This window comes from Oncorhynchus nerka, linkage group LG27 (assembly GCF_034236695.1).
Source record: "Oncorhynchus nerka isolate Pitt River linkage group LG27, Oner_Uvic_2.0, whole genome shotgun sequence".
Lineage (NCBI taxonomy): Eukaryota > Metazoa > Chordata > Actinopteri > Salmoniformes > Salmonidae > Oncorhynchus > Oncorhynchus nerka.
In genome coordinates this window covers 96557253-96584813 of record NC_088422.1, presented here as the reverse complement: position 1 = coordinate 96584813, position 27561 = coordinate 96557253, and the positions used below count along the sequence as shown (strand labels likewise).

Genomic DNA, 27561 nt, shown 5'->3' with positions numbered 1-27561 from the left:
TACTTCAGGCGTTTCAGTCTATCCAAGCTGAATGACAATTTGGAGAAAGAAATATCTATTGAAAACTTGGAATGATTCAAGCTGAAACTTGTGTGGTGTCGTGGCCTATCACAAGGGGACCGTCAGGCTCTCCCAGAAGTTTGGTTTGTGCGTGAAAACCCGTAAAATCAGATAAGTAAAAATGGGTCCGCATTCAAAAACATGTCGCTCAAAGCTTACTTAATTGTTCTTATTATTTTCACTGCATCAGTGTTCACACACACAGACGTTTCTGCTTCGCAGCCTTCTTCAGTGTGTAGGTAGAAACCTTTTCCATTCAAAACAGCATTTATAGGGAACACAGGTGAGCAACTGATGAGCAGCAGGTGCTTCTAATCAGGGTTGCCACTCATCTGCCGATCAAAAAGGGATATCAGGTGCTTCTAAACAGGGTTGCCACTCACCTGCCAATCAAAAGGGATATCAGGTGCTTCTAATCAGGGTTGCCACTCATCTGCCGATCAAAAAGGGATATCAGGTGCTTCTAAACAGGGTTGCCACTCACCTGCCAATCAAAAGGGATATCAGGTGCTTCTAAACAGGGTTGCCACTCATCTGCCGATCAAAAAGGGATATCAGGTGCTTCTAAACAGGGTTGCCACTCACCTGCCAATCAAAAGGGATATCAGGTGCTTCTAAACAGGGTTGCCACTCATCTGCCGATCAAAAGGGATATCAGGTGCTTCTAAACAGGGTTGCCACTCATCTGCCGATCAAAAAGGGATATCAGGTGCTTCTAAACAGGGTTGCCACTCATCTGCCGATCAAAAAGGGATATCAGGTGCTTCTAAACAGGGTTGCCACTCATGCCAATCAAAAGGGATATCAGGTGCTTCTAAACAGGGTTGCCACTCATCTGCCAATCAAAAAGGGATATTACTCACCGTTTTTGCACGATTGCTATCGCATTCACTATTGACTTAGGTATGTGCATGTACATGACATTATACATTACCATATAGTCACGCGTACTCCTTATTCTCACAATAAAACTATTCGTTTATACGTTATTCTCCCACTAGAACCAGACCAAATCTGACTAACGCCAGTGGTTTATTTATTTTTTATTTACATTTGATAGGGACCGTTAGGTTAATTTAGAAGTTGACACATTCATCTATACCGTCAGATGTAGGTGAATATACAATGTATTGCACTTCTAAACTTGTTTATTTACGACAGACGTGTTTGCTTTAGAAAAGGTAAGTCAAATAGTGTGCACATGCCATTAACGGTTAGCCATCTTCGTAGCCTGTTATTGAAAAGTGAAAGCATTTGGTGTTAACACAGAATTTGAAAAGAAACGACAATAATTTGTGTAAAATTCTTGGTGTTACATTGCATGGTTATTACTATACAGATGTATTGGGTGTTAAGCTACAAATCAGAGATCTTCCCCAATACCGTCTTTCAGAAAACCCCCACATCGGTCTCAAACCGGAAATATGCTTTTGCTGTTGAATGGAGTATTCATGTACATATCGACAGTGCCAGGGGGTGTCCCTGCGCATTGCTGTTGAGGGCTCACTAATGCAATAATAAAATGAGCAGAAAGTCCAAATGTATGCTACATTTGTTTGTCTTTTCCCCAGCTACCATTTAAACAATCTCAGAAAAACCTGTTTAATTCAACTAAGTTAGCTCAAATAAAATATTTTAAATACAATATTTTATACAATATTTTATTGTATTAGCCTTCAATTCACATTACAGTCAATAATACAAGAACATCAACGTTACATAGTTGGCAAGTCATTAAAACAAGTTGCTCCTGAAGGAGTTAGTGTCAGTGGCCACTAGTCATTCAGTTGATGGGTCAGTTGAGTCACATGTTTAGTTAAAAAACGAAGAATACAGGGAGAGCTGGAACGTTCCTGCCCCGTCGCCATAGTTACATTACCTTCCCATCCAAGAAGGCTCAACCTAATTGGCCACAGATAAAATGATGTCAAATCTACTGTAGCTTTGATTTGGCTGATCATGTCAACATACTTTCAGAATCACATATACATATATATTTTTTAATTTAACTAGGCAAGTCAGTTAAGAACAACATTCTTATCTACAATGACAGCCTACTGGGGAACAGTGGGTTAACTGCCCAGTTCAGGGGCAGAACACTTGATTTTTTTTACCTTGTCAGCTCGGGGATTCGATCCAGCAACCTTTCTGATACTCAAATATATTTATAAAGCCCTTTTTACATCAGCCGATGTCACCAAGTGCTATACTGAAACCCAGCCTAAAACCCCAAACAGCAAGCAATGCAGATGTAGAAGCACGGTGGCTAGGAAAAACTCCTTAGAAAGGAAGGAACCTAGGAAGAAACCTAGAGAGGAACCAGGCTCTGAGGGGTGGTCAGTCCTCTTCTGGCTGTGCCGGGTGGAGTTGATAACAGTACATTGCCAAGATGTTCAAACGTTCATAGATGACCAGCAGTGTCAAATAATAATCACAGTGGTTGTAGAGGGTGCAACAGATCAGCACCTCAGGAGTAAATGTCAGTTGGCTTTTCATAGCCGATCATTCAGAGTTAGAGACAGCAGGTGCGGTAGAGAGAGAGTCGAAAACAGCAGGCCCGGGACAAGGTAGCACGTCCGGTGAACAGGTCAGGGTTCCATATCCGCAGGCAGAACAGTTGAAACTGGAGCAGCAGCCCGACCAGGTGGACAGCAAGGAGTCATCAGGCCAGGTAGTCCTGAGGCATGGTCCTAGGGCTCAGGTCCTCTGAGAGAAGATAAATAATTAGAGGGAGCATACTTAAATTCACACAGGACACTGGATAAGATAGGAGAAATACTCCAAATATAACAGACTGACCCTAGCCCCCTGACACAAACCATTGCAGCATGATTACTGCAGGCTGAGACAGGAGGGAATGGGAGACACTGTGGCCCCGTCCGACTATACCCCCAGACAAGGTCATCGGCCCATCGGTAGTAAGTTGGTGGTTGAAGACATTCCTCTAGTGGTGTGGGGCCAACAATGCAGGATATAATCCCACCCACTTTGCCAAAGCACAGCCCCCACACCACTTTCTTCAACCACCAACTTACTACCCTGAGATAAGGCCGAGTATAGCCCACAAAGATTTCCCCCACGGCACGAACCCGAGGGGGTGCCAACCCAGACAGGAAGATCACGTCAGTAACTCAACCCACTCAAGTGACACACCCCTCCTAGGGATGGCATGGTAGAGCACCAGTAAGCCACTGACTCAGCCCCCGTAATCGGGTTAGAGGCAGAGAATCCCAGTGGAGGGAGGGGAACCGGCCAAACAGAGACAGCAAGGGCGCTTCGTTGCTCCAGTGCCTTTCCGTTCACCTTCACACTCCTGGGCCAGACTACACTCAGTCATAGGACCTACTGAAGCGATGAGTCTTCAAAAAGACTTAAAGTTGAGACCGAGTCTGCGCCTCTCAAATGGATAGTCAGACCATTCCATAAAAATTGAGCTCTATAGGAGAAAGCCCTGCCTCCAGCTGTTTGCTTAGAAATTCTAGGGACAATAAGGAGGCCTGCATCTTGTGACCATAGTGTACGTGTAGGTATGTACGGCAAGACCAAATTGGAAAGATAAGCGCAAGCCCATGTAATGCTTTGTATGTTAGTCGTAAAACCTTGAAATCAGCCCTAGCCTTAACAGGTAGCCAGTGTAGAGAGACTAGCACTGGAGTAATATGATCGCATTAATTGGTTCTAGTCCAGATTCTAGCAGCCGTGTTTAGCACTAACTGAAGTTATTTACTGCTTTTTTGGGTAGCTGGAAAGTAGAGCATTGCAGTAGTCTAATTGTCACGACTTCCACCGAAGTTGGTCCCTCTCCTTGTTCCGGCGGCGTTTTGCGGTCGAAGTCGCTGACCTTCTAGCCATCGCTGATCCTCTTTTCATTTTCCTTTGGTTTTGTCTTGTCTTGTATCACACCTGGTTTCAAACCCATTCATTACATGTTGGGTATTTAACCCTCTGTTCCCCCTCATTGTCCTTGTCGGTGATTGTTTGTTTGTAAGCGTTGTGCAAGTTATGTTCTGGTGTGCGACGGGTTTTGTACCCACGTGTATTATTTTGGTTTTCAGAGTTTTTGAGCACTTATTAAACTGCTCCGTTTTATACCAAGTTCGATCTCCTGCGCCTGACTTCCCTGCCACCAGCACGCACCCTTACACTAATCTAGAAGTGATAAAAGCATGGTTGGAACAGTAATCAGGGTCCAGAGAAACAGTAATCAGGGTCCAGAGAAACAGTAATCAGGGCCCAGAGAAACAGTAATCAGGGCCCAGAGAAACAGTCATCTGGGCCCAGAGAAACAGTAATCAGGGCCCAGAGAAACAGTAATCAGGGCCCAGAGAAACAGTAATCAGGGTCCAGAGAAACAGTAATCAGGGTCCAGAGAAACAGTAATCAGGGCCCAGAGAAACAGTAATCAGGGTCCAGAGAAACAGTAATCAGGGCCCAGAGAAACAGTAATCAGGGCCCAGAGAAACAGTCATCAGGGCCCAGAGAAACAGTAATCAGGGCCCAGAGAAACAGTAATCAGGGCCCAGAGAAACAGTAATCAGGGCCAAGAGAAACAGTAATCAGGGTCCAGAGTAACGTTGAGGTCCTACAGTTTTATTTGAGACGACTGTACAACCATCAAGATTAATTGTCAAATCCAACAGAAGATCTTTGTTTCCTGGGACATAGAACAAGCATCTCTGTTTTGTCCGAGTTTAAAAGGAAAACATTTGCCTCCATCCACTTCCTAATGTCTGAAACACAGGCTTCCAGGAAGGGCAATTTTGGGGCTTCATGTTTCATCTAAATGTACATCTGTATCGTCCGCATAGCTGTGAAAGTCAACATTATGTTTCCGAATGACATCACCAAGAGGCAAAACATATAGTGAAAACAATAGTGGTCCTAAAACGGAACCTAAAGGAACACCGAAATGTACAGTTGATTTGTCAGAGGACAAACCATCCACAGAGACAAACTGATATCTTTCTGACAGATAAGATCTAAACCAGTGGCTAACTAAACTGAGCAAAAAAATAAAATGTCTTCTCACTGTCAACAGTGTTTATTTTCAGCAAACTTAACGTGTAAATATTTGTATGAAAATGACAAGATTCAAGAACTGAGACAAACTGAACAAGTTCCACAGACATGTGACTAACATGAATGGAATAATGTGTCCCTGAACAAAGGGGGGGGGGTTCAAAATCAAAAGTAACAGTCAGTATCTGGTGTGGCCACCAGCTGCATTAAGTACTGCAGTGCATCTCCTCGAGATCCGGGCTCGTCACTGGTAATGGCAGAACACTGACATTCTTGTCTTGCAGGAAACCACGCACAGAAATGAGCAGTATGGCTGGTGGCATTGTCATGCTGGAGGGTCATGTCAGGATGAGCCTGCAGGAAGGGTACCACATGAGGGAGGAGGATGTCTTCCCTGTAACGCACAGCGTTGAGATTGCATGCAATGACAAGCTCAGTCCGATGATGCTGTGACACACCACCCCAGACCATGACGGACCCTCCACCCTGATCCCGCTCTAGAATACAGGCCTCGTGTAACACTCATTCCTTCGACGATAAAGGTGAATCCGACCATCACCCCTGGTGAGACAAAACCGCAACTCATCAATGAAGAGCACTTTTTGCCAGTCCTGTCTGGTCCAGCGACGGTGGGTTTGTGCCCATAAGCAACAGTGTGTTTGTGCCCGTAAGCGACGTTGTGGCAGGTGATGTCTGACAAGCCCTCAGTCCAGCCTCTCTCAGCCTATTGCGAACAGTCTGAGCACTGATGGAGGGATTGTGCATTCCTGTTGTAACTTGGGCAGTTGTGTCATCCTGTACCTGTCCCGCAGGTGTGATGTTCAGATGTACCAATCCTGTGCAGGTGATGTTACACGTGGTCTGCCACTGCGAGGACAATTAGCTGTCCATCCTGTCTCCCTGTAGCGCTGTCTTAGGCATCTCACAGTACGGACATGCAATTTATTGCCCTCATGCCTCTTTGCAGCATGCCTAAGGCACGTTCACGCAGATGAGCAGGGACCCTGGGCATCTTTCTTTTGGTGTTTTTCAGAGTCAGTAGAAAGGCCTCTTTAGTGTCCTAAGTTTTCATAACTGTGACCTTAATTGCCTACGGTCTGTAAGCTGTTAGTGTCTTAATAACTGTTCAGCAGGTGCATGTTTATGAATTGTTTATGGATCATTGAACAAACATGGGAAACAGTGTTTAAACCCTTTACAATGAAGATCTGTGAAGTTATTTGGATTTTTACCAATTATCTTTGAAAGACAGGGTCCTGAAAAGGGACGATTCTTTTTTTGTTGCAAAGCAATCCTTAACAATATGTTTGCTTCCCCTGCCTGCTAGTCAGTGGAGGGTGTGTGTGGTCCAAGTCTGGGTTTAAGGGTCTCTTTTCCAAGCTTATAAAGGATAAACATTCACATGCATCACTGTGGTACAGAAAGAATTCAATACATTCTGCCACGGTCAGGCCAATTGGGAACTCAGAAAAAAAACAAGTGCTGACTAGGAAAATAGGTTTTAAACGTCTAGAGTGTAAAAAGTCTAGAGCGCTGACCTGAAGATCCCTGACTTAATGATTCAACCTTCATTTTGTGAGCGGAGGTAGGCTATTTAAAGGCCCGAGGATGCCGACTATATATTGCCCGGCTTTGATTATTGGTTGTCCATTGGCGTGAAAACACGCCCCTTTCACGCCCCCTTTCACCTTTTAAATGGCGTGACTGTAGTCTAATTAGGAGTTTTTGCCGTTTGATCAGTTCATTGGTAAATTTCAGGTTAATATTACTCAGAGAGAATATATGAAGGTTTGTGAAGCAATTCCACGATTGGCAGTTAATGAAGTCATTTTTGGTGATTATAATTCAATATATTGCTATGGAAGTGACCAACCCCCATGCTATGGTCAAATGCGACTACATTTTACCTTAATGATTTCATGCACAAAATATACAATTTTGTCAAAATGCCTTGTGGTTTATGTTCCTTTGATTTAGAATCTATATAGCTTTTTTTTTCGTGCCGCCATCCTAGTGAACTATGGATTGAAATTCATGAATGGTCGTCTATAAAATCTCAAGCATTTCCTGTGTTTACCTTTCATGATGTGAAATGGAATTATGCTTATCCTTGTAATTCCGATCACATTATTATTATCTTGGCCTGATATTATATTCACAAATGTACATGGGGTGGAAAAATTGCTTATTTCGTATTTATTTTCATTGAACTGTTACAATTTTATAAATCCCTCAGACTTGTGAAACGTAAAAAGTAGGAACAATTATTAGAAGTCATGTCTCTGAATGTCGCATATAAATGATGTCATGGTGTTCTATTTTTTTTATTGTTTCATTGTATTCACAGGAACGTCCCAGTATTGATGTGTAGTATTGTTATTATTGTTTCAATAAATAAACATATATATTTTAAAAAGTAGTCTAATTGGGTGGCCATTTGGAATGGCACCAAATGAGGTTCACTTTTGCATCCTTGCAAGAAGTATAATGACAGACTTCTGCACTGCAGGAGTGATTGTAGCCTACTTATTTCTGCTGTTTGGTGCAGGATTCAATCTGTATCTTCTGTGTTGGTATCTTCGACATCGCGGAGGATCCGCGTTCGAGCTGGATTGAAATGTAAAAGGAATGAGCGAGCGGAGACGGCTGTAAACGCTGTTATATCGGCTCAATCGTAAATTGCCTTTCCATTTCAACGCAGATCTGCGATATTTCCCAGACAGGGATTGATTCCAGCCTTTAATAAATGCGGCTGTTTTAAAAGGTTTTAAACCGTGTTGGCCTTTACCTTTTAATAAAAGACAACTTTGCTTCGAAAATGTGCCTTATCCTCAGTGGAACAGATAAACAGCTAATAGGTTTCAGAACATTATGAGGTTATTTGAAGCATGTTCAAATGATAGACGAGGATATGCTTGTCAATATACTGGTTATTACCAGTATTTATTACGCTCATACTTCAGGCGTTTCAGTCTATCCAAGCTGAAGGACAATTTGGAGAAAGAAATATCTATTGAAAACTTGGATGGATTCAAGCTGATAATTGTATGGTGTCGTGGCCTATCAAAAGGGGCTCTCCCAGAAATGTGGTTTGTTCGTGAAAACCCGATGAGCAAAAATGGGTAATGGGTCCGCATTCAAAAATATATCTCGCTTAAAGCTTAATAAAAAAAAAAACATTTGTATTATTATTGTTGTTGTTGTTATTATTATTATTGTCACTGCATCAGTGTTCACATACACAGACGTTTTTGCTTTGCAGCTTTCTTCAGTGTTGTAGATAGGAACCTTTTCCGTTCAACACAGTATTTATAGGGAACACAGGTGAGCAACCGATGAGCAGCAGGTGCTTCTAATCAGGGTTGCCACTCACCTGCCAATCAAAAGGGATGTGGCTTCTCTGGTCTACCTGTATACAAGTTACAATGTTCAATATAAATGACATGTTCTTCATATACTTATGGGTTTAGCCTCAGATAAAGATAGAAGACCCATCAACCATGTTTCATTAAAACTAAGACCACATTAGACCAGCCTGGAGCTGTTTATTTGTAACTTTATGGTGATATACTGACCCCCAGTGGCAAGTATTATAGCATCCACAACGTAACCCAGTGTTCAAATCAAAATATATTTGTCACATGCGCCGAATACAACAGGTGTAGTAGACTTTACAGTGAAATGCTTACTTTACAAGCCCTTAACCAACAATGCAGGTAAGAAAATACCTAAGAAAAAAGTATGAGATAAGAATAACAAATAATGAGCAGCAGTAAATAACAATAGCGGGGCTATCAGTACAGAGTCACAGGTGTTGAGGTAATTGAGGTAAGATGTACATGCAGGTAGAGTTATTTAAGTGACTAAGTATACAATGCAAATAGTCTGGGTAGCCATTTGATTAGCTGTTCAGGAGTCTTGTGGCTTGGGGGTAGAAGCTGTTTAGAAGCCTTTTAAAAATATATTCTTATTCTTAATATTCTTATTTTCAATGACAGCCTAGGAACAGTGGGTTAACTGCCTGTTCAGGGGCAGAACGACAGATTTGTACCTTGTCAGCTCAGGGATTACGAACTTGCAACCTTTCGGTTACTAGTCCAACGCTCTAACCACTAGGCTACCCTGGCTCTTGGACCTAGACTTGGCGATCCGGTACACTTGCCGTGCGGTAGCAGAGAGAACAGTCTATGACTAGGGTGGCTGGAGTCTTTGACCATTTTTAGGGCCTTCCTCCGATACTGCCTGATATAGAGGTCTTAGATGGCAGGAAGCTTTGCCCCAGTGATGTACAGGGCCATACGCACTACCCTCTGTAATGCCTTGCGGTCGGAGCCCGAGTAGTTGCCATACCAGGCAGTGATGCAACCAGTCAGGATGCTCACGATTGTGCAGCTGTAAAACCGTTTTGAGGATCTGAGGACCCATGCCAAATCTCCTGAGGGGGAATAGATTTTGTCGTGCCCTTTGTCGTGGACCACGTTAGTTTGTTGGTGATGTGGAACTTGAAGCTCTCAACCTGCTCCATTACAGCCCCGTTGATGAGAATGGGGGCTGCCTCGGTCCTCCTTTTCCTGTAGTCCACAATCATCTCCTTTGTCTTGATCAGTTATCAGTTATTGTATTATATCAGTTATTGTATTATATCAGTTATCAGTTATTGTATCATTTCAGTTATCAGTTGTTGTATTTTATAAGTTATTGTATTATATCAGTTATCAGTTATTGTATTATATCAGTTATTGTATTATATCAGTTATTGTATTATATCAGTTATTGTATTATATCAGTTATTGTATTATATCAGTTATCAGTTATTGTATTATATCAGTTATTGTATTATATCAGTTATTGTATTATATCAGTTATTGTATTATATCAGTTATTGTATTATATCAGTTATCAGTTATTTTATTATATCAGTTATCAGTTATTGTATTATATCAGTTATTGTATTATATCAGTTATTGTATTATATCAGTTATTGTATTATATCAGTTATCAGTTATTTTATTATATCAGTTATCAGTTATTGTATTATATCAGTTATTGTATTATATCAGTTATTGTATTATATCAGTTATCAGTTATTGTATTATATCAGTTATTGTATTATATCAGTTATCAGTTGTTGTATTATATCAGTTATCAGTTGTTGTATTATATCAGTTATCAGTTGTTGTATTATATCAGTTATCAGTTATCAGTTGTATTATATCAGTTATCAGTTATTGTATTATATCAGTTATTGTATTATATCAGTTGTCAGTTGTTGTATTATATCAGTTGTTGTATTATATCAGTTATCAGTTGTTGTATTATATCAGTTATCAGTTATTGTATTATATCAGTTATCAGTTGTTGTATTATATCAGTTATCAGTTGTTGTATTATATCAGTTATCAGTTGTTGTATTATATCAGTTATCAGTTGTTTATATCAGTTATTATTATATCAGTTATTGTATTATATCAGTTATCAGTTATTGTATTATATCAGTTATCAGTTGTATTATATCAGTTATTGTATTATATCAGTTATTGTATTATATCAGTTATTGTATTATATCAGTTATCAGTTGTTGTATTATATCAGTTATCAGTTGTTGTATTATATCAGTTGTTGTATTATATCAGTTATCAGTTGTTGTATTATATCAGTTATTGTATTATATCAGTTATTGTATTATATCAGTTATTGTATTATATCAGTTATTGTATTATATCAGTTATCAGTTGTATTATATCAGTTATCAGTTATTGTATTATATAGTTATCAGTGTTGTATTATATCAGTTATTGTATTATAGTTATTGTATTATATCATCAGTTATTGTATTATATCAGTTATCAGTTATTGTATTATATCAGTTATCAGTTATTGTATTATATCATCAGTTATTATATCATCAGTTATTGTATTATATCAGTTATTGTATTATATCTGTATTATATCACAGTTATCAGTTGTTGCATTATATCAGTTATCAGTTATTGTATTATTTCAGTTATCAGTTGCTGTATTCTAGCCCATTGAATAATTCCCTGTAGTGTAGCCATGTGTATTACATTGTTCTGATGGGACTCCTGTACAGGTGCACTGGTGGTGCAGACAATGACGCAAAGATAATGGAGCTCATTGGGGACTGTGATTGGTCAGAGGAAGGCTGGGGCGTGGTTTTCCTACCTGCTGCTTCCTGGAGTCTCCAAGGGCTCACCTGGTGTCACTTTCCCCAGGACAGAGATCGCTGACTGGAGTGAAGCTGACTGCACATTAGACCACAGCGATGCCAGAGAGACAAGACACGCCTCTGGTAAGTAACTATGTTAGCGACTGTAAGTGGATCACATTTTATGAGGCACTGTTGAACAGGTTGACCAAACTCTCCAACGTGTCTGTTGATTTGTCATCATTTTTTAATGTATTTTTAATTTGAGTGTGCAGGCACTATTCTATATGTATGTCTGTGATAAAGTGTTCAGCTTTTAAGAATCACTTCCTCTGACATTTATTTGGTTCTTGGAAATATTATTTCACAACCTGTTACAGAGATGGCAAATTGTATATTTTTACAGTTTGGATGCACTACAGATTTCTTCTTTGTGATTTGTAGACATGTAATCATATGATTCATGGTGTAATGTGGCTCTCGTCTAGTGGAATGTCACTACGGATATTATCTGTAGTATATAATCATAGAATATAATCAAGTGCTATATTTCCTTTTTGAAAAGGTCTTGAAATGCCACTTGGAATATTGTTCCTGTCAGTGACTCTGATGGTAAACACATCTTACAGTGTGGCTTTCATTCCTGTTGGGGGGTTTAAACAGTGATACTCAAATAGCTGTGGGACAAATGATGTTTAATTCAACATGGCCTGTGGTCCTTAACATACATGACTAGTTTTAAAAGGAAAGTCAACAGGACTCTACCTTCCAAATATGCTTCATTATTAAAGTGGTAGAACACTTGAGCTCATAGAAAAATCAGCATTAATTTGTAAACATGTTATGACGTAGTGTGTATCATACTTCCTGAGACTGTAGAGTTGGTTGAAGTTACCTCGTCCAACTATTGGCCCGTGACCTCATTATTTGAGTGGTAACAGCCCACTAATCTAGTGGAGCAGAAATCACAATACAGGACACAGGAAGCAGGCACACTGACTCAAGCCTGCATGCCTCTATACTGAGGAGCATACCGTATACAAACAGGCACCCACGTATCCCCCCCCCTCCACCTCACACACACCCTCTTCACTTGTTGTCACTTGAACTCTTCCTGACCTTGCATGCAAATGTTATGTTTGCATGGACAATGGTCCTTTCCCCTCACACAGTCCCTCCTGCCCCACATTCAAATAAGACCCGTCGAGACCAGACTCACTTTTACATAAAAAAGCGATTGTGACAACCTGCACGCCATCAGTACGTCTTAATCCTCTACTGCACATCGGTGCCCTCAGACAACACAACACAACACCGTTTGGTAGCTTACTTTCTGTTGCCTAGGGCAACGTTGTGCCATACCTCTACTTTGTTGTGTTGCCTAGGGCAACGTTGTGCCATACCTCTACTTTGTTGTGTTGCATAGGGCAACGTTGTGCCATACCTCTACTTTGTTGTGTTGCCTAGGACAACGTTGTGCCATACCTCTACTTTGTTGTGTTGCATAGGGCAACGTTGTGCCATACCTCTACTTTGTTGTGTTGCATAGGGCAACGTTGTGCCATACCTCTACTTTGTTGTGTTGCCTAGGACAATGTTGTGCCATACCTCTACTTTGTTGTGTTGCATAGGGCAACGTTGTGCCATACCTCTACTTTGTTGTGTTGCATAGGGCAACGTTGTGCCATACCTCTACTTTGTTGTGTTGCATAGGGCAACGTTGTGCCATACCTCTACTTTGTTGTGTTGCCTAGGGCAACGTTGTGCCATACCTCTACTTTGTTGTGTTGCATAGGGCAACGTTGTGCCATACCTCTACTTTGTTGTGTTGCCTAGGGCAACGTTGTGCCATACCTCTACTTTGTTGTGTTGCCTAGGGCAACGTTGTCAGTTTGGCTACTTTCAGGGCAATATCATGCTCAATGAAAGATTTGATGTAAAATGATGGGCTTGGTCAATAACATACATAACCTCTGATAGTGAGGACAGTGACCGAGAGGAAGACTGGACCCCAGAATCAGGTTTGAGAAGCAGTGAAATACTAGTTTGAAATACTTTTGGGGTGAAATCTGAAATATTTTTGAGGTGAAAAACCTAAATGTTCACAGTAGAGGATTAAATGAGTTGGGGGGGTTGGATCTTTGCCCATAACCTGTCCAAACTATTGGCCATGATCCAATACATTTTACTGAGTGGCCAGTGAGGCCAAATACAGTAATAAGCTGAAGCTGCATGTTGTTTTTGCTGTGCAGGCATGGGCCTCGAACCTCTTCCCATTTCTGATGATCATCTTTTACCAGGCATCCCAGGCAAATGAGCACCGTCAAGTAATGTTGACTCAGATGCAAATTCTTAATCGCTGCCAGTAGGAGACAAATCTTTTATGGTTCTTTTCCAGCAGTCTAATCTCATCTGACAACCAACCCTCAGCTCAGTCTAGGGAAGAATATAGGTTAAATGTAGCAGTCTAATCTCATTTTACAGCCAACCCTCAGCCCTGAGCTGAGTGGCATCCATCGATTGAGAAGAAAAATAAAAGCCAACTAACTCCTTTCAGTTACATGGAGCAACTTTTCTGGTATCCAACATCGCAGCCAATGAGGTTGTTACGTGCCTCCTAAGAGGAGGGAGGTGCAGGAGTCAGGAGCAGGAGAGCAAGGAAGTCCCAGTAGCACAATAGTTTATTAGAAGTCCCAACTCAACGACAACAGGTGGAGGAACACGCCCAAACGAAGTCGCCACACACAGGGAATAAACGCAACACACAGAGGAGAAACCGCTACTCCTAATTACAGTCCAAAACGGTACAACGACCCTGAGAAAGAAAACCCCGTGGCACAAACACGCACCCCTAACAGAGCAAACACGCACCCCTAACAGAGCAAACACGCACCCCTAACAGAGCAAACACGCACTCCTAACAGAGCAAACACGCACCCCTAACAGAGCAAACACACACCCCCTAACAGAGCAAACACGCACCCCTAACAGAGCAAACACGCACCCCTAACAGAGCAAACACGCACCCCTTAACAGAGCAAACACGCACCCCTAACAGAGCAAACACGCACCCCTAACAGAGCAAACACGCACCCCTAACAGAGCAAACACGCACCCCTTAACAGAGCAAACACGCACCCCTAACAGAGCAAACACGCACCCCTAACAGAGCAAACACGCACCCCTAACAGAGCAAACACGCACCCCTTAACAGAGCAAACACGCACCCCTAACAGAGCAAACACGCACCCCTAACAGAGCAAACACGCACCACTAACAGAGCAACAACAGCAAATAACCCCTCACAAAGACTAGCAGGCAGCGGAGGTTAATAAATCCCCCGAATTAAACTAATAGGACACAGGTGTAAAGAAAAACCAGACAGACACAAACGAAAAGGAACAATGGATCGGTGGCAGCTAGTAGCCTGGCTACGACGACTGCCGAGCTCCGCCCGAACAGGGAGAGGAGTCACCTTCTAGTAGCCTGGCTACGACGACTGCCGAGCTCCGCCCGAACAGGGAGAGGAGCCACCTTCTAGTAGCCTGGCGACGACAACCGCCGAGCTCCGCCCGAACAGGGAGAGGAGCCACCTTCTAGTAGCCTGGCTACGACGACCGCTGAGCTCCGCCCGAACAGGGAGAGGAGCCACCTTCTAGTAGCCTGGCTACGACGACTGCCGAGCTCCGCCCGAACAGGGAGAGGAGCCACCTTCTAGTAGACCGGCTACGACGACCGCCGAGCTCCGCCCGAACAGGGAGAGGAGCCACAGAGGTTAACCTCTCCTCCTCTCCCTGTCCATCTAACTCCCTCTGATAACATCCTGTCTCATTTCATTCACATCCTTATAAGAGCTGTCCTATTAAGGGACATAGTGCAGCAGTTACATTTGCCTTTGATTATAGTTGGTACAAATGTAAAATAAATATATTTTGATTTGTTTAACACTTCTTTGGTTACTACATGATTCCATATGTGTTATTTCATAGTTTTGATGTCTTCACTATTATTATACAATGTAGAAAAACGGTAAAAATAAAGAAAACCCCTTGAATGAGTCGGTGTGTTCAAACTGTTGACTGGTACTGTAGGTCTAAACTCTTGGAGATGCCTCACACCTGTCATCAGCAGCAGAGTGACTGGTACTGTAGGTCTAAACACTTGGAGATGCCTCACACCTGTCATCAGCAGCAGAGTGACTGGTACTGTAGGTCTAAACTCTTGGAGATGCCTCACACCTGTCATCATCAGCAGAGTGACTGGTACTGTAGGTCTAAACTCTTGGAGATGCCTCACACCTGTCATCAGCAGCAGAGTGACTGGTACTGTAGGTCTAAACTCTTGGAGATGCCTCACACCTGTCATCAGCAGCAGAGTGACTGGTACTGTAGGTCTAAACTCTTGGAGATGCCTCACACCTGTCATCAGCAGAGTGACTGGTACTGTAGTTATAAGCTCTTGGAGATGCCTCACCTGTCATCAGCAGAGTGACTGGTACTGTAGGTCTAAACTCTTGGAGATGCCTCACACCTGTCATCAGCAGCAGAGTGACTGGTACTGTAGGTCTAAACTCTTGGAGATGCCTCACACCTGTCATCAGCAGCAGAGTGACTGGTACTGTAGGTCTAAACTCTTGGAGATGCCTCACACCTGTCATCAGCAGAGTGACTGGTACTGTAGGTCTAAACTCTTGGAGATGCCTCACACCTGTCATCAGCAGAGTGACTGGTACTGTAGGTCTAAACTCTTGGAGATGCCTCACACCTGTCATCAGCAGAGTGACTGGTACTGTAGGTCTAAACTCTTGGAGATGCCTCACACCTGTCATCAGCAGAGTGACTGGTACTGTAGGTCTAAGCTCTTGGAGATGCCTCACACCTGTCATCAGCAGAAGAGTGACTGGTACTGTAGGTCTAAACTCTTGGAGATGCCTCACACCTGTCATCAGCAGCAGAGTGACTGGTACTGTAGGTCTAAACTCTTGGAGATGCCTCACCTGTCATCAGCAGCAGAGTGACTGGTACTGTAGGTCTAAACTCTTGGAGATGCCTCACACCTGTCATCAGCAGCAGAGTGACTGGTACTGTAGGTCTAAACTCTTGGAGATGCCTCACACCTGTCATCAGCAGCAGAGTGACTGGTACTGTAGGTCTAAACTCTTGGAGATGCCTCACACCTGTCATCAGCAGCAGAGTGACTGGTACTGTAGGTCTAAACTCTTGGAGATGCCTCACCTGTCATCAGCAGCAGAGTGACTGGTACTGTAGGTCTAAACACTTGGAGATGCCTCACACCTGTCATCAGCAGCAGAGTGACTGGTACTGTAGGTCTAAACTCTTGGAGATGCCTCACCTGTCATCAGCAGCAGAGTGACTGGTACTGTAGGTCTAAACTCTTGGAGATGCCTCACACCTGTCATCAGCAGAGTGACTGGTACTGTAGGTCTAAGCTCTTGGAGATGCCTCACCTGTCATCATCAGCAGAGTGACTGGTACTGTAGGTCTAAACTCTTGGAGATGCCTCACACCTGTCATCAGCAGCAGAGTGACTGGTACTGTAGGTCTAAGCTCTTGGAGATGCCTCACACCTGTCATCAGCAGCAGAGTGACTGGTACTGTAGGTCTAAGCTCTTGGAGATGCCTCACACCTGTCATCAGCAGCAGAGTGACTGGTACTGTAGGTCTAAGCTCTTGGAGATGCCTCACACCTGTCATCAGCAGAGTGACTGGTACTGTAGGTCTAAACTCTTGGAGATGCCTCACACCTGTCATCAGCAGAGTGACTGGTACTGTAGGTCTAAACTCTTGGAGATGCCTCACACCTGTCATCAGCAGCAGAGTGACTGGTACTGTAGGTCTAAGCTCTTGGAGATGCCTCTCACCTGTCATCAGCAGCAGAGTGACTGGTGAATGATTCTGGGTTAGATTTACCTGGCTGTGGGGTAAAAGTCATGTTGTGCACTATGGGTGCTGTGTCTATAGGGGGCGCTACCGCTGCAGAGACGATGCCCACGATGCGGGGATGTACTGGAGTGGTCACGGGAGCAAAGGTAGGAGTGGTTTGTGTTTGTTTGTTTGTCATAGTGGATTGTGAATGACCGGACTGTAAATACTACTGTATGTGATGTACATTGTTTCTATGTGTATAATGTGTCTGTGCTGTGGCAGTGCTCTGTTGGCCTGCCGTTGCTACTCTCAGCTGGACGAGGCCGTGGAGAGTGTGGCTGAAGGCCGAGGCCGGGGTGCTAGCAGAGGGGACAAGGAGAGGGGTCACTGGGCAGCAGGACGAGTGGGGGACATTGACTTCACTGGCACCAGTAGGACAAGGGGAAAGGTAACACTGTTACAACCACAAGGTAACACTGTTACAACCACAAGGCAACACTGTTACAACCACAAGACAACACTGTTACAACCACAAGGTAACACTGTTACAACCACAAGGTAACACTGCTACAACCACAAGGCAACACTGTTACAACCACAAGGCAACACTGTTACAACCACAAGGTAACACTGCTACAACCACAAGGCAACACTATTACAACCACAAGGCAACACTGTTACAACCACAAGGTGCTACAACCACAAGGCAACACTGTTACAACCACAAGGCAACACTGTTACAACCACAAGGCAACACTATTACAACCACAAGGCAACAATGTTACAACCACAAGGCAACACTGTTACAACCACAAGGCAACACTGTTACAACCACAAGGCAACACTGTTACAACCACAATGTGCTATAACCACAAGGTAACACTGTTACAACCACAAGGCAACACTGTTACAACCACAAGGCAACACTGTTACAACCACAATGTGCTATAACCACAAGGTAACACTATTACAACCACAAAGTAACACTGTTACAACCACAAGGTAACACTGTTACAACCACAAGGTGCTATAACCACAAGGTAACACTGTTACAACCACAAGGTAACACTGTTGCAACCACAAGGTAACACTGTTACAACCACAAGGTAACACTGTTACAACCACAAGGTAACACTGTTACAACCACAAGGTAACACTGTTACAACCACAAGGTGCTAAAACCACAAGGCAACACTATTACAACCACAAAGTAACACTGCTAAAACCACAAGGCAACACTATTACAACCACAAGGTAACACTGTTACAACCAGATGGCAACACTGTTACAACCACAAGGTGCTATAACCAGATGGTAACACTGCTACAACCACAAGGTGCTATAACCAGATGGTAACACTGCTACAACCACAAGGTTCTATAACCAGATGGCAACACTGTTACAACCACAAGGTGCTATAACCAGATGGTAACACTGCTACAACCACAAGGTGCTATAACCAGATGACAACACTGTTACAACCACAAGGTGCTATAACCAGATGGTAACACTGTTACAACCACAAGGTGCTATAACCAGATGGTAACACTGTTACAACCACAAGGTGCTATAACCAGATGGCAACACTGTTACAACCACAAGGTGCTATAACCAGATGGTAACACTGCTACAACCACAAGGTGCTATAACCAGATGGTAACACTGCTACAACCACAAGGTGCTATAACCAGATGGCAACACTGTTACAACCACAAGGTGCTATAACCAGTTGGTAACACTGTTACAACCACAAGGTGCTATAACCAGATGGTAACACTGTTACAACCACAAGGTGCTATAACCAGATGGCAACACTGTCACAACCACAAGGCAACACTGTTACAACCACAAGGTGCTATAACCAGATGGCAACACTGTCACAACCACAAGGCAACACTGTTACAACCACAAGGCAACACTGTTACAACCACAAGGTGCTATAACCAGATGGTAACACTGTTACAACCACAAGGTGCTATAACCAGATGGTAACACTGTTACAACCACAGTTGGAAATTGTTCCGTACCACCATCCATATCGGTCCTATCTAAGAGACAGTTCAGTGATCACAAACTGTGGTCCTGGAGAGATACATTTCAGTATGTGCAGGACTGTGTTCCATTTCAGTATGTGCAGGACTGTGTTCCATTCCAGTATGTGCAGGACTGTGTTCCATTTCAGTATGTGCAGGACTGTGTTCCATTTCAGTATGTGCAGGACTGTGTTCCATTTCAGTATGTGCAGGACTGTGTTCCATTTCAGTATGTGCAGGACTGTGTTCCATTTCAGTATGTGCAGGACTGTGTTCCATTCCAGTATGTGCAGGACTGTGTTCCATTTCAGTATGTGCAGGACTGTGTTTCATTCCAGTATGTGCAGGACTGTGTTCCATTTCAGTATGTGCAGGACTGTGTTCCATTCCAGTATGTGCAGGACTGTGTTCCATTCCAGTATGTGCAGGACTGTGTTCCATTTCAGTATGTGCAGGACTGTGTTCCATTTCAGTATGTGCAGAACTGTGGTCCATTTCAGTATGTGCAGGACTGTGTTCCATTTCAGTATGTGCAGGACTGTGGTCCATTTCAGTATGTGCAGGACTGTGTTCCATTTCAGTATGTGCAGGACTGTGTTCCATTTCAGTATGTGCAGGACTGTGTTCCATTCCAGTATGTGCAGGACTGTGTTCCATTTCAGTATGTGCAGGACTGTGTTCCATTTCAGTATGTGCAGGACTGTGTTCCATTTCAGCACCAACATGGCCTGAATTATCAAAACAATGCAGATTGATAATTAATGCATATTCTCACTCAGTCATTTCAGCTTAAGTTATCCATGTTTCTCATCATTTTACAAAACTATTTCAAGTCAAGAAAGAGATTAAAGAAATATGAAAGAGGACCTGTTCCTTGACCATGTAAATCTCTCAGTAAATACCACACTGTGCTTCTCTGTCCAGTTTGTGAGGGTTCACAGCTCCACAGATCCAGTGTTAATCTACCAGATGCTGACAGAGCAGTGGGGACTATCCCCTCCACACCTGGTGGTGGCTCTGGTGGGGGGAGACGAGCTGGCTCAGATGAAACCCTGGCTCAGGGACACCGTGAGGAAAGGACTGGTCAAGGCTGCTCAGAGCACAGGTGGGACACGCATACACACACACACACGCACGCACGCACGCACACACACACATTCACTTTTGTTTTTACTAAGATAACCTTGGGCAGCATTAAATCAGCCAATGGGCCACATTGAGTTCCCTGCTCTAAAGTGAGCATGTTGGACAAAGTGAGATGATGTCTCTACCTCACAGGTGCCTGGATCCTGACCAACGGGCTTCGCTTCGGCATCACCAAGCACCTGGGCCAAGCTGTCCGTGACCACTCTCTGGCCAGCACCTCCTCTAAGGTCAAGGTGGTGGCCATCGGCATCGCTCCCTGGAACATGATCCACAACAGAGACGCTCTGCTTGCTGCTAAGGTCTCCATATACATCCATGCAGAAGATCATATGAGTTCAGAGTAGATGTTGATTACATTTAACATGTGATTAGACTAGAGAACGAGGTCCCAGTAAAACGTCTATATGTGTGTCTGTGTGTGAGTTGCTGAGTTGTTGTTACGCGCTCCTCTGAAATGTGTTCTCTGACCGACGTGTCTCCTCCTGCAGCCAGACCAGCCTGCCGTGGTGGAGCCCCAGGACCTGTCCCATGGGGCGGTGTACTCCCTGGACTGCAACCACTCCCACTTTGTCCTGGTTGAGGAGGACCCTCAGCGCCCCGGGGCCACCAGCGAAATGAGGGTCAAGCTGCTCAAGCATATCTCCCTGCAGCGCACCGGTTATGGAGGTGAACCTACTTCAACTTAAACATACTTACTCTTTTTTAACCTTTATTTAACTAGGCAAGTCAGTTAAGAACAAATTCTTATTTACAATGACTGTCTACCAGGGAGCAGTGGGTTAACTGCCTTGTTCAGGGGCAGACATTTTTTACCTTGTCAGCTCGGGGATTAGATCCAGCAACCTTTTGGTTACTGGCCCAACGCTCCAACCACTAGGCTACCTGCTGGTTACTGGCCCAACGCTCCAACCACTAGGCTACCTGCTGGTTACTGGCCCAACGCTCCAACCACTAGGCTACCTGCTGGTTACTGGCCCAACGCTCCAACCACTAGGCTACCTGCTGGTTACTGGCCCAACGCTCCAACCACTAGGCTACCTGCTGGTTACTGGCCCAACGCTCCAACCACTAGGCTACCTGCTGGTTACTGGCCCAACGCTCCAACCACTAGGCTACCTGCTGGTTACTGGCCCAACGCTCCAACCACTAGGCTACCTGCTGGTTACTGGCCCAACGCTCCAACCACTAGGCTACCTGCTGGTTACTGGCCCAACGCTCCAACCGCTAGGCTACCTGCTGGTTACTGGCCCAACGCTCCAACCACTAGGCTACCTGCTGGTTACTGGCCCAACGCTCCAACCGCTAGGCTACCTGCTGGTTACTGGCCCAACGCTCCAACCACTAGGCTACCTGCTGGTTACTGGCCCAACGCTCCAACCGCTAGGCTACCTGCTGGTTACTGGCCCAACGCTCCAACCACTAGGCTACCTGCTGGTTACTGGCCCAACGCTCCAACCGCTAGGCTACCTGCTGGTTACTGGCCCAACGCTCCAACCACTATGCTACCTGCTGGTTACTGGCCCAACGCTCCAACCACTAGGCTACCTGCTGGTTACTGGCCCAACGCTCCAACCACTAGGCTACCTTTTGGTTACTGGCCCAACGCTCCAACCACTAGGCTACCTGCTGGTTACTGGCCTGCTGGCTACCTGCTGGCCCAACGCTCCAACCACTAGGCTACCTGCTGGTTACTGGCCCAACGCTCCAACCACTAGGCTACCTGCTGGTTACTGGCCCAACGCTCCAACCACTAGGCTACCTGCTGGTTACTGGCCCAACGCTCCAACCACTAGGCTACCTGCTGGTTACTGGCCCAACGCTCCAACCACTAGGCTACCTGCTGGTTACTGGCCCAACGCTCCAACCACTAGGCTACCTGCTGGTTACTGGCCCAACGCTCCAACCACTAGGCTACCTGCTGGTTACTGGCCCAACTCCAACCACTAGGCTACCTGCTGGTTACTGGCCCAACGCTCCAACCACTAGGCTACCTGCTGGTTACTGGCCCAACGCTCCAACCACTAGGCTACCTGCTGGTTACTGGCCCAACGCTCCAACCACTAGGCTACCTGCTGGTTACTGGCCCAACGCTCCAACCACTAGGCTACCTGCTGGTTACTGGCCCAACGCTCCAACCACTATGCTACCTGCTGGTTACTGGCCCAACGCTCCAACCACTAGGCTACCTGCTGGTTACTGGCCCAACGCTCCAACCACTAGGCTACCTGCTGGTTACTGGCCCAACGCTCCAACCACTAGGCTACCTGCTGGTTACTGGCCCAACGCTCCAACCACTAGGCTACCTGCTGGTTACTGGCCCAACGCTCCAACCACTAGGCTACCTGCTGGTTACTGGCCCAACGCTCCAACCACTAGGCTACCTGCTGGTTACTGGCCCAACGCTCCAACCACTAGGCTACCTGCTGGTTACTGGCCCAACGCTCCAACCACTAGGCTACCTGCTGGTTACTGGCCCAACGCTCCAACCACTAGGCTACCTGCTGGTTACTGGCCCAACGCTCCAACCACTAGGCTACCTGCTGGTTACTGGCCCAACGCTCCAACCACTAGGCTACCTGCCCCCCCCAACTTATTTGAAGGTTGTTCATGTTTACTGTGCGTCATATTCGACACAGCACACTGGTATTTCTTCAGGAAGAATGCTTCTTTTTGACTTTAATGAGTGGTTTTAAGAAACCAACCAGGGCCCTTGTTGATATTCTGCATCGCTACAGGTGCAGGCAGCTTTGAGATCCCAGTGCTGTGTCTCCTGGTGCATGGAGAACCTCGGATCCTACAGGTTTGTCACATTTTTTGGAAAATATTAGTTTTCCATTAATTCAACTTTTCACTATAATGTGTTATTATATTACTTGTCATAAGCATTTATGAACGTGTATACATTTCATATGACGAGGCCTATTATATATTATGTTGCCATAAAAACATTTCAATTGATCCAAAGTGTCTATTTAGTCCGACTCATTTGGAGATAGTAATAAAAACATTCCAAATCTTACAGTGAGTTACCAGCACATCATACTGCGTTATACTGTAGCTGTGTTACCATAGTTTCTATATTGCTGCGTGAGTTACCAGCACATCATACTGCGTTATACTGTAGCTGTGTTACCATAGTTTCTATATTGCTGTGTGAATTACCAGCACATCATACTGCGTTATACTGTAGCTGTGTTACCATAGTTTCTATATTGCTGCGTGAGTTACCAGCACATCATACTGCGTTATACTGTAGCTGTGTTACCATAGTTTCTATATTGCTGCGTGAGTTACCAGCACATCATACTGCGTTATACTGTAGCTGTGTTACCATAGTTTCTATATTGCTGCGTGAGTTACCAGCACATCATACTGCGTTATACTGTAGCTGTGTTACCATAGTTTCTATATTGCTGCGTGAGTTACCAGCACATCATACTGCGTTATACTGTAGCTGTAGCTGTGTTACCATAGTTTCTATAGTGCTGCGTGAGTTACCAGCACATCATACTGCGTTATACTGTAGCTGTGTTACCATAGTTTCTATATTGCTGCGTGAGTTACCAGCACATCATACTGCGTTATACTGTATCTGTGTTACCATAGTTTCTATATTGCTGCGTGAGTTACCAGCACATCATACTGCGTTATACTGTAGCTGTGTTACCATAGTTTCTATATTGCTGCGTGAGTTACCAGCACATCATACTGCGTTATACTGTAGCTGTGTTACCATAGTTTCTATATTGCTGCGTGAGTTACCAGCACATCATACTGCGTTATACTGTAGCTGTGTTACCATAGTTTCTATATTGCTGTGTGAATTACCAGCACATCATACTGCGTTATACTGTATCTGTGTTACCATAGTTTCTATATTGCTGCGTGAATTACCAGCACATCATACTGCGTTATACTGTAGCTGTGTTACCATAGTTTCTATATTGCTGCGTGAGTTACCAGCACTTCATACTGCGTTATACTGTAGCTGTGTTACCATAGTTTCTATATTGCTGTGTGAATTACCAGCACATCATACTGCGTTATACTGTAGCTGTGTTACCATAGTTTCTATATTGCTGCGTGAATTACCAGCACATCATACTGCGTTATACTGTAGCTGTGTTACCATAGTTTCTATATTGCTGTGTGAATTACCAGCACATCATACTGCGTTATACTGTAGCTGTGTTACCATAGTTTCTATATTGCTGCGTGAATTACCAGCACATCATACTGCGTTATACTGTAGCTGTGTTACCATAGTTTCTATAGTGCTGTGTGTGCTGTTTGGGTAAGCAGACTTCCTCTGTCTCTGGGTACAGAGGATGTATAAGGGCATAGGGAACGCCATGCCCTGGCTGATACTGGCGGGGTCGGGGGGCGTGGCCCACATCCTGGTCACGCTGATGAACCGGGGCTGCTGGGACATGGACAGCGTGCAGGAGCTCCTGCTAGACACCTTTCCCAGTGTGCACCACAGCACTGACATCACTAACTGGACCAAGCTGGTAAGGAGCAGAGAGAGAGAGCAGAGAGAGAGCAGGGAGAGAGAGCAGAGCGAGAGAGCAGAGTGAGAGAGCAGAGCAAGAGAGCAGAGAGAGAGAGCAGAGAGAGAGAGCAGAGAGAGAGAGCAGAGTGAGAGAGCAGAGTGAGAGAGCAGAGAGAGAGAGCAGAGTGAGAGAGCAGAGTGAGAGAGCAGAGAGAGAGCAGAGTGAGAGAGCAGAGAGAGAGAGCAGAGTGAGAGAGCAGAGAGAGAGAGCAGAGTGAGAGAGCAGAGAGAGCAGAGTGAGAGAGCAGAGTGAGAGAGCAGAGAGAGAGAGCAGAGTGAGAGAGCAGAGAGAGAGAGCAGAGTGAGAGAGCAGAGTGAGAGAGCAGAGAGAGAGAGCAGAGAGAGAGAGCAGAGTGAGAGAGCAGAGTGAGAGAGCAGAGAGAGAGAGCAGAGTGAGAGAGCAGAGAGAGAGAGCAGAGTGAGAGAGCAGAGTGAGAGAGCAGAGAGAGCAGAGTGAGAGAGCAGAGAGAGAGCAGAGTGAGAGAGCAGAGAGAGAGAGCAGAGTGAGAGAGCAGAGAGAGAGAGCAGAGTGAGAGAGCAGAGTGAGAGAGCAGAGTGAGAGAGCAGAGAGAGAGAGCAGAGTGAGAGAGCAGAGAGAGAGAGCAGAGTGAGAGAGCAGAGAGAGAGAGCAGAGAGAGAGAGCAGAGTGAGAGAGCAGAGTGAGAGAGCAGAGTGAGAGAGCAGAGAGAGAGAGAGAGCAGAGAGAGAGAGAGAGAGAGAGCAGAGAGAGAGAGCAGAGTGAGAGCAGAGAGAGAGAGCAGAGTGAGAGAGCAGAGTGAGAGAGCAGAGCGAGAGAGCAGAGAGAGAGAGCAGAGCGAGAGAGCAGAGCGAGAGAGCAGAGCGAGAGAGCAGAGCGAGAGAGCAGAGAGAGAGAGCAGAGCGAGAGAGCAGAGCGAGAGAGCAGAGAGTGAGAGAGCAGAGAGTGAGAGCAGAGAGAGAGAGCAGAGAGTGAGAGCAGAGAGAGAGAGCAGAGAGTGAGAGCAGAGAGAGAGCAGAGTGAGAGAGCAGAGCGAGAGAGCAGAGCGAGAGAGCAGAGCGAGACAGCAGAGAGAGAGAGCAGAGCGAGAGAGCAGAGCGAGAGAGCAGAGAGTGAGAGAGCAGAGAGTGAGAGCAGAGAGAGAGAGCAGAGAGTGGGAGCAGAGTGAGAGAGCAGAGAGAGAGAGCAGAGAGAGAAAGCAGAGTGAGAGAGAGAGCAGAGCGAGAGAGCAGAGCGAGAGAGCAGAGAGTGAGAGAGCAGAGAGTGAGAGCAGAGAGAGAGAGCAGAGAGTGAGAGCAGAGAGAGAGAGCAGAGTGAGAGAGCAGAGAGAGAGAGCAGAGTGAGAGAGCAGAGTGAGAGAGCAGAGCGAGAGAGCAGAGCGAGACAGCAGAGAGAGAGAGCAGAGAGAGAGAGCAGAGCGAGAGAGCAGAGCGAGAGAGCAGAGAGTGAGAGAGCAGAGAGTGAGAGCAGAGAGAGAGAGCAGAGAGTGGGAGCAGAGTGAGAGAGCAGAGAGAGAGAGCAGAGAGAGAAAGCAGAGTGAGAGAGCAGAGAGAGAGAGCAGAGCGAGAGAGCAGAGCAGAGCGAGAGAGCAGAGAGAGAGAGCAGAGAGAGAGCAGAGCGAGAGAGCAGAGAGAGGTTGAATGACTGACTTCCTCCTGATCTTCAGATCCAGAAGATACTGGACAACGGCCACCTCCTGACAGTTCATGACCCCGAGCAGGAGAGCTCTGAGCTGGACACAGTCATCCTCAAAGCTTTGGTCAAAGGTACTGGATGGAATGCTTCTACTGCGGCTGACAGCACTTACATCAATCCTAAAAAGGGCTTGTATAGAAGCAGATGAAAGATATCCATCAAAAGATCAATACATTTACAATGTATAAAATATAAAAGGTTTGAGGAGTTACTGGAAGCCATCCGTCAACATAGAAAAGAAATACGCTCATTCTGTTTTTGATGGATATCAACTTTCTTTCTGAACGGGGGTTAACCCATAACCTTTGACCCTTAACATCTAACCTTTGACCCCTAACATCTAACCTTTGCCCTGTGTGTGGCATGCAGCCTGTAAGAGCCAGAGTCAGGAAGCTCAGGACTTCCTGGATGAGCTGAAGTTGGCGGTGGCCTGGAACCGGGTGGACATCGCTAAGAGCCACATCTTCAATGGGGACGTGGAGTGGACGGTGAGAATGAAAGACAGCATGAGATGTCCCTCCTTCATTCATTCTCTCTCTCTCCTATTGGTCCTGAACTTTGTACTGCTAGTGCTGATTATTGTTTATGTAATATATTTGCTGCCACATCAAGGATCATTAAAAAATGTATTTTACCTTAGTATAATAATGGAATGTAAAAAGCCTATATGCAGCATAAATATTGCTTAGTAAAACAGAATATTGGAATTGTATTGGTAGTTTACTACAAAGTTAGTAATATATAGCACTATCTACTGACCCTCGCAGGCAGGTGACCTGGAGGAGGTGATGATGGACGCGCTGGTCAATGATAAGCCCGACTTTGTGCGTCTATTTGTGGACAACGGCGTGTGTCTGGGCGAGTTCCTGACCTACGGCCGCCTGCAGGAGCTCTACTGCTCCGTGTCAGAAAAGAGCCTCCTTCATCTCCTCCTCCTGAAGAAGCACCAGGAGAAACAGCTCCTACTGAAGGCTACACGGACCCCTGGACCCCCTCACGACCACCACAAGGCCGAGTCCGGGGACCGG

At 45.1% G+C, this 27561-nt stretch overlaps 1 protein-coding gene across 2 annotated transcripts in view; it reads left to right on the top strand.

Annotated features, from left to right (window-relative positions):
- trpm5 (transient receptor potential cation channel, subfamily M, member 5) overlaps positions 1-27561 on the top strand; it is a 94526-nt gene that overhangs the window by 15188 nt on the left and 51777 nt on the right. The window contains exons 1-11 of one of the 2 annotated variants that reach the window (XM_065012384.1): positions 11286-11389; positions 17227-17294; positions 17413-17578; positions 20088-20268; positions 20442-20608; positions 20798-20975; positions 23045-23109; positions 24635-24820; positions 26505-26604; positions 26903-27021; positions 27301-27561. The exon at positions 27301-27561 is cut by the window's right edge and continues 90 nt beyond it. In XM_065012384.1, the coding sequence (XP_064868456.1) occupies positions 11363-11389; positions 17227-17294; positions 17413-17578; positions 20088-20268; positions 20442-20608; positions 20798-20975; positions 23045-23109; positions 24635-24820; positions 26505-26604; positions 26903-27021; positions 27301-27561 (1518 nt within the window). In that variant the 5' untranslated portion in view covers positions 11286-11362. Of the gene's footprint in view, positions 1-11285; positions 11390-17226; positions 17295-17412; positions 17579-20087; positions 20269-20441; positions 20609-20797; positions 20976-23044; positions 23110-24634; positions 24821-26504; positions 26605-26902; positions 27022-27300 lie in introns of those variants that run through there. The other variant, XM_065012385.1, reaches the window with a different exon arrangement.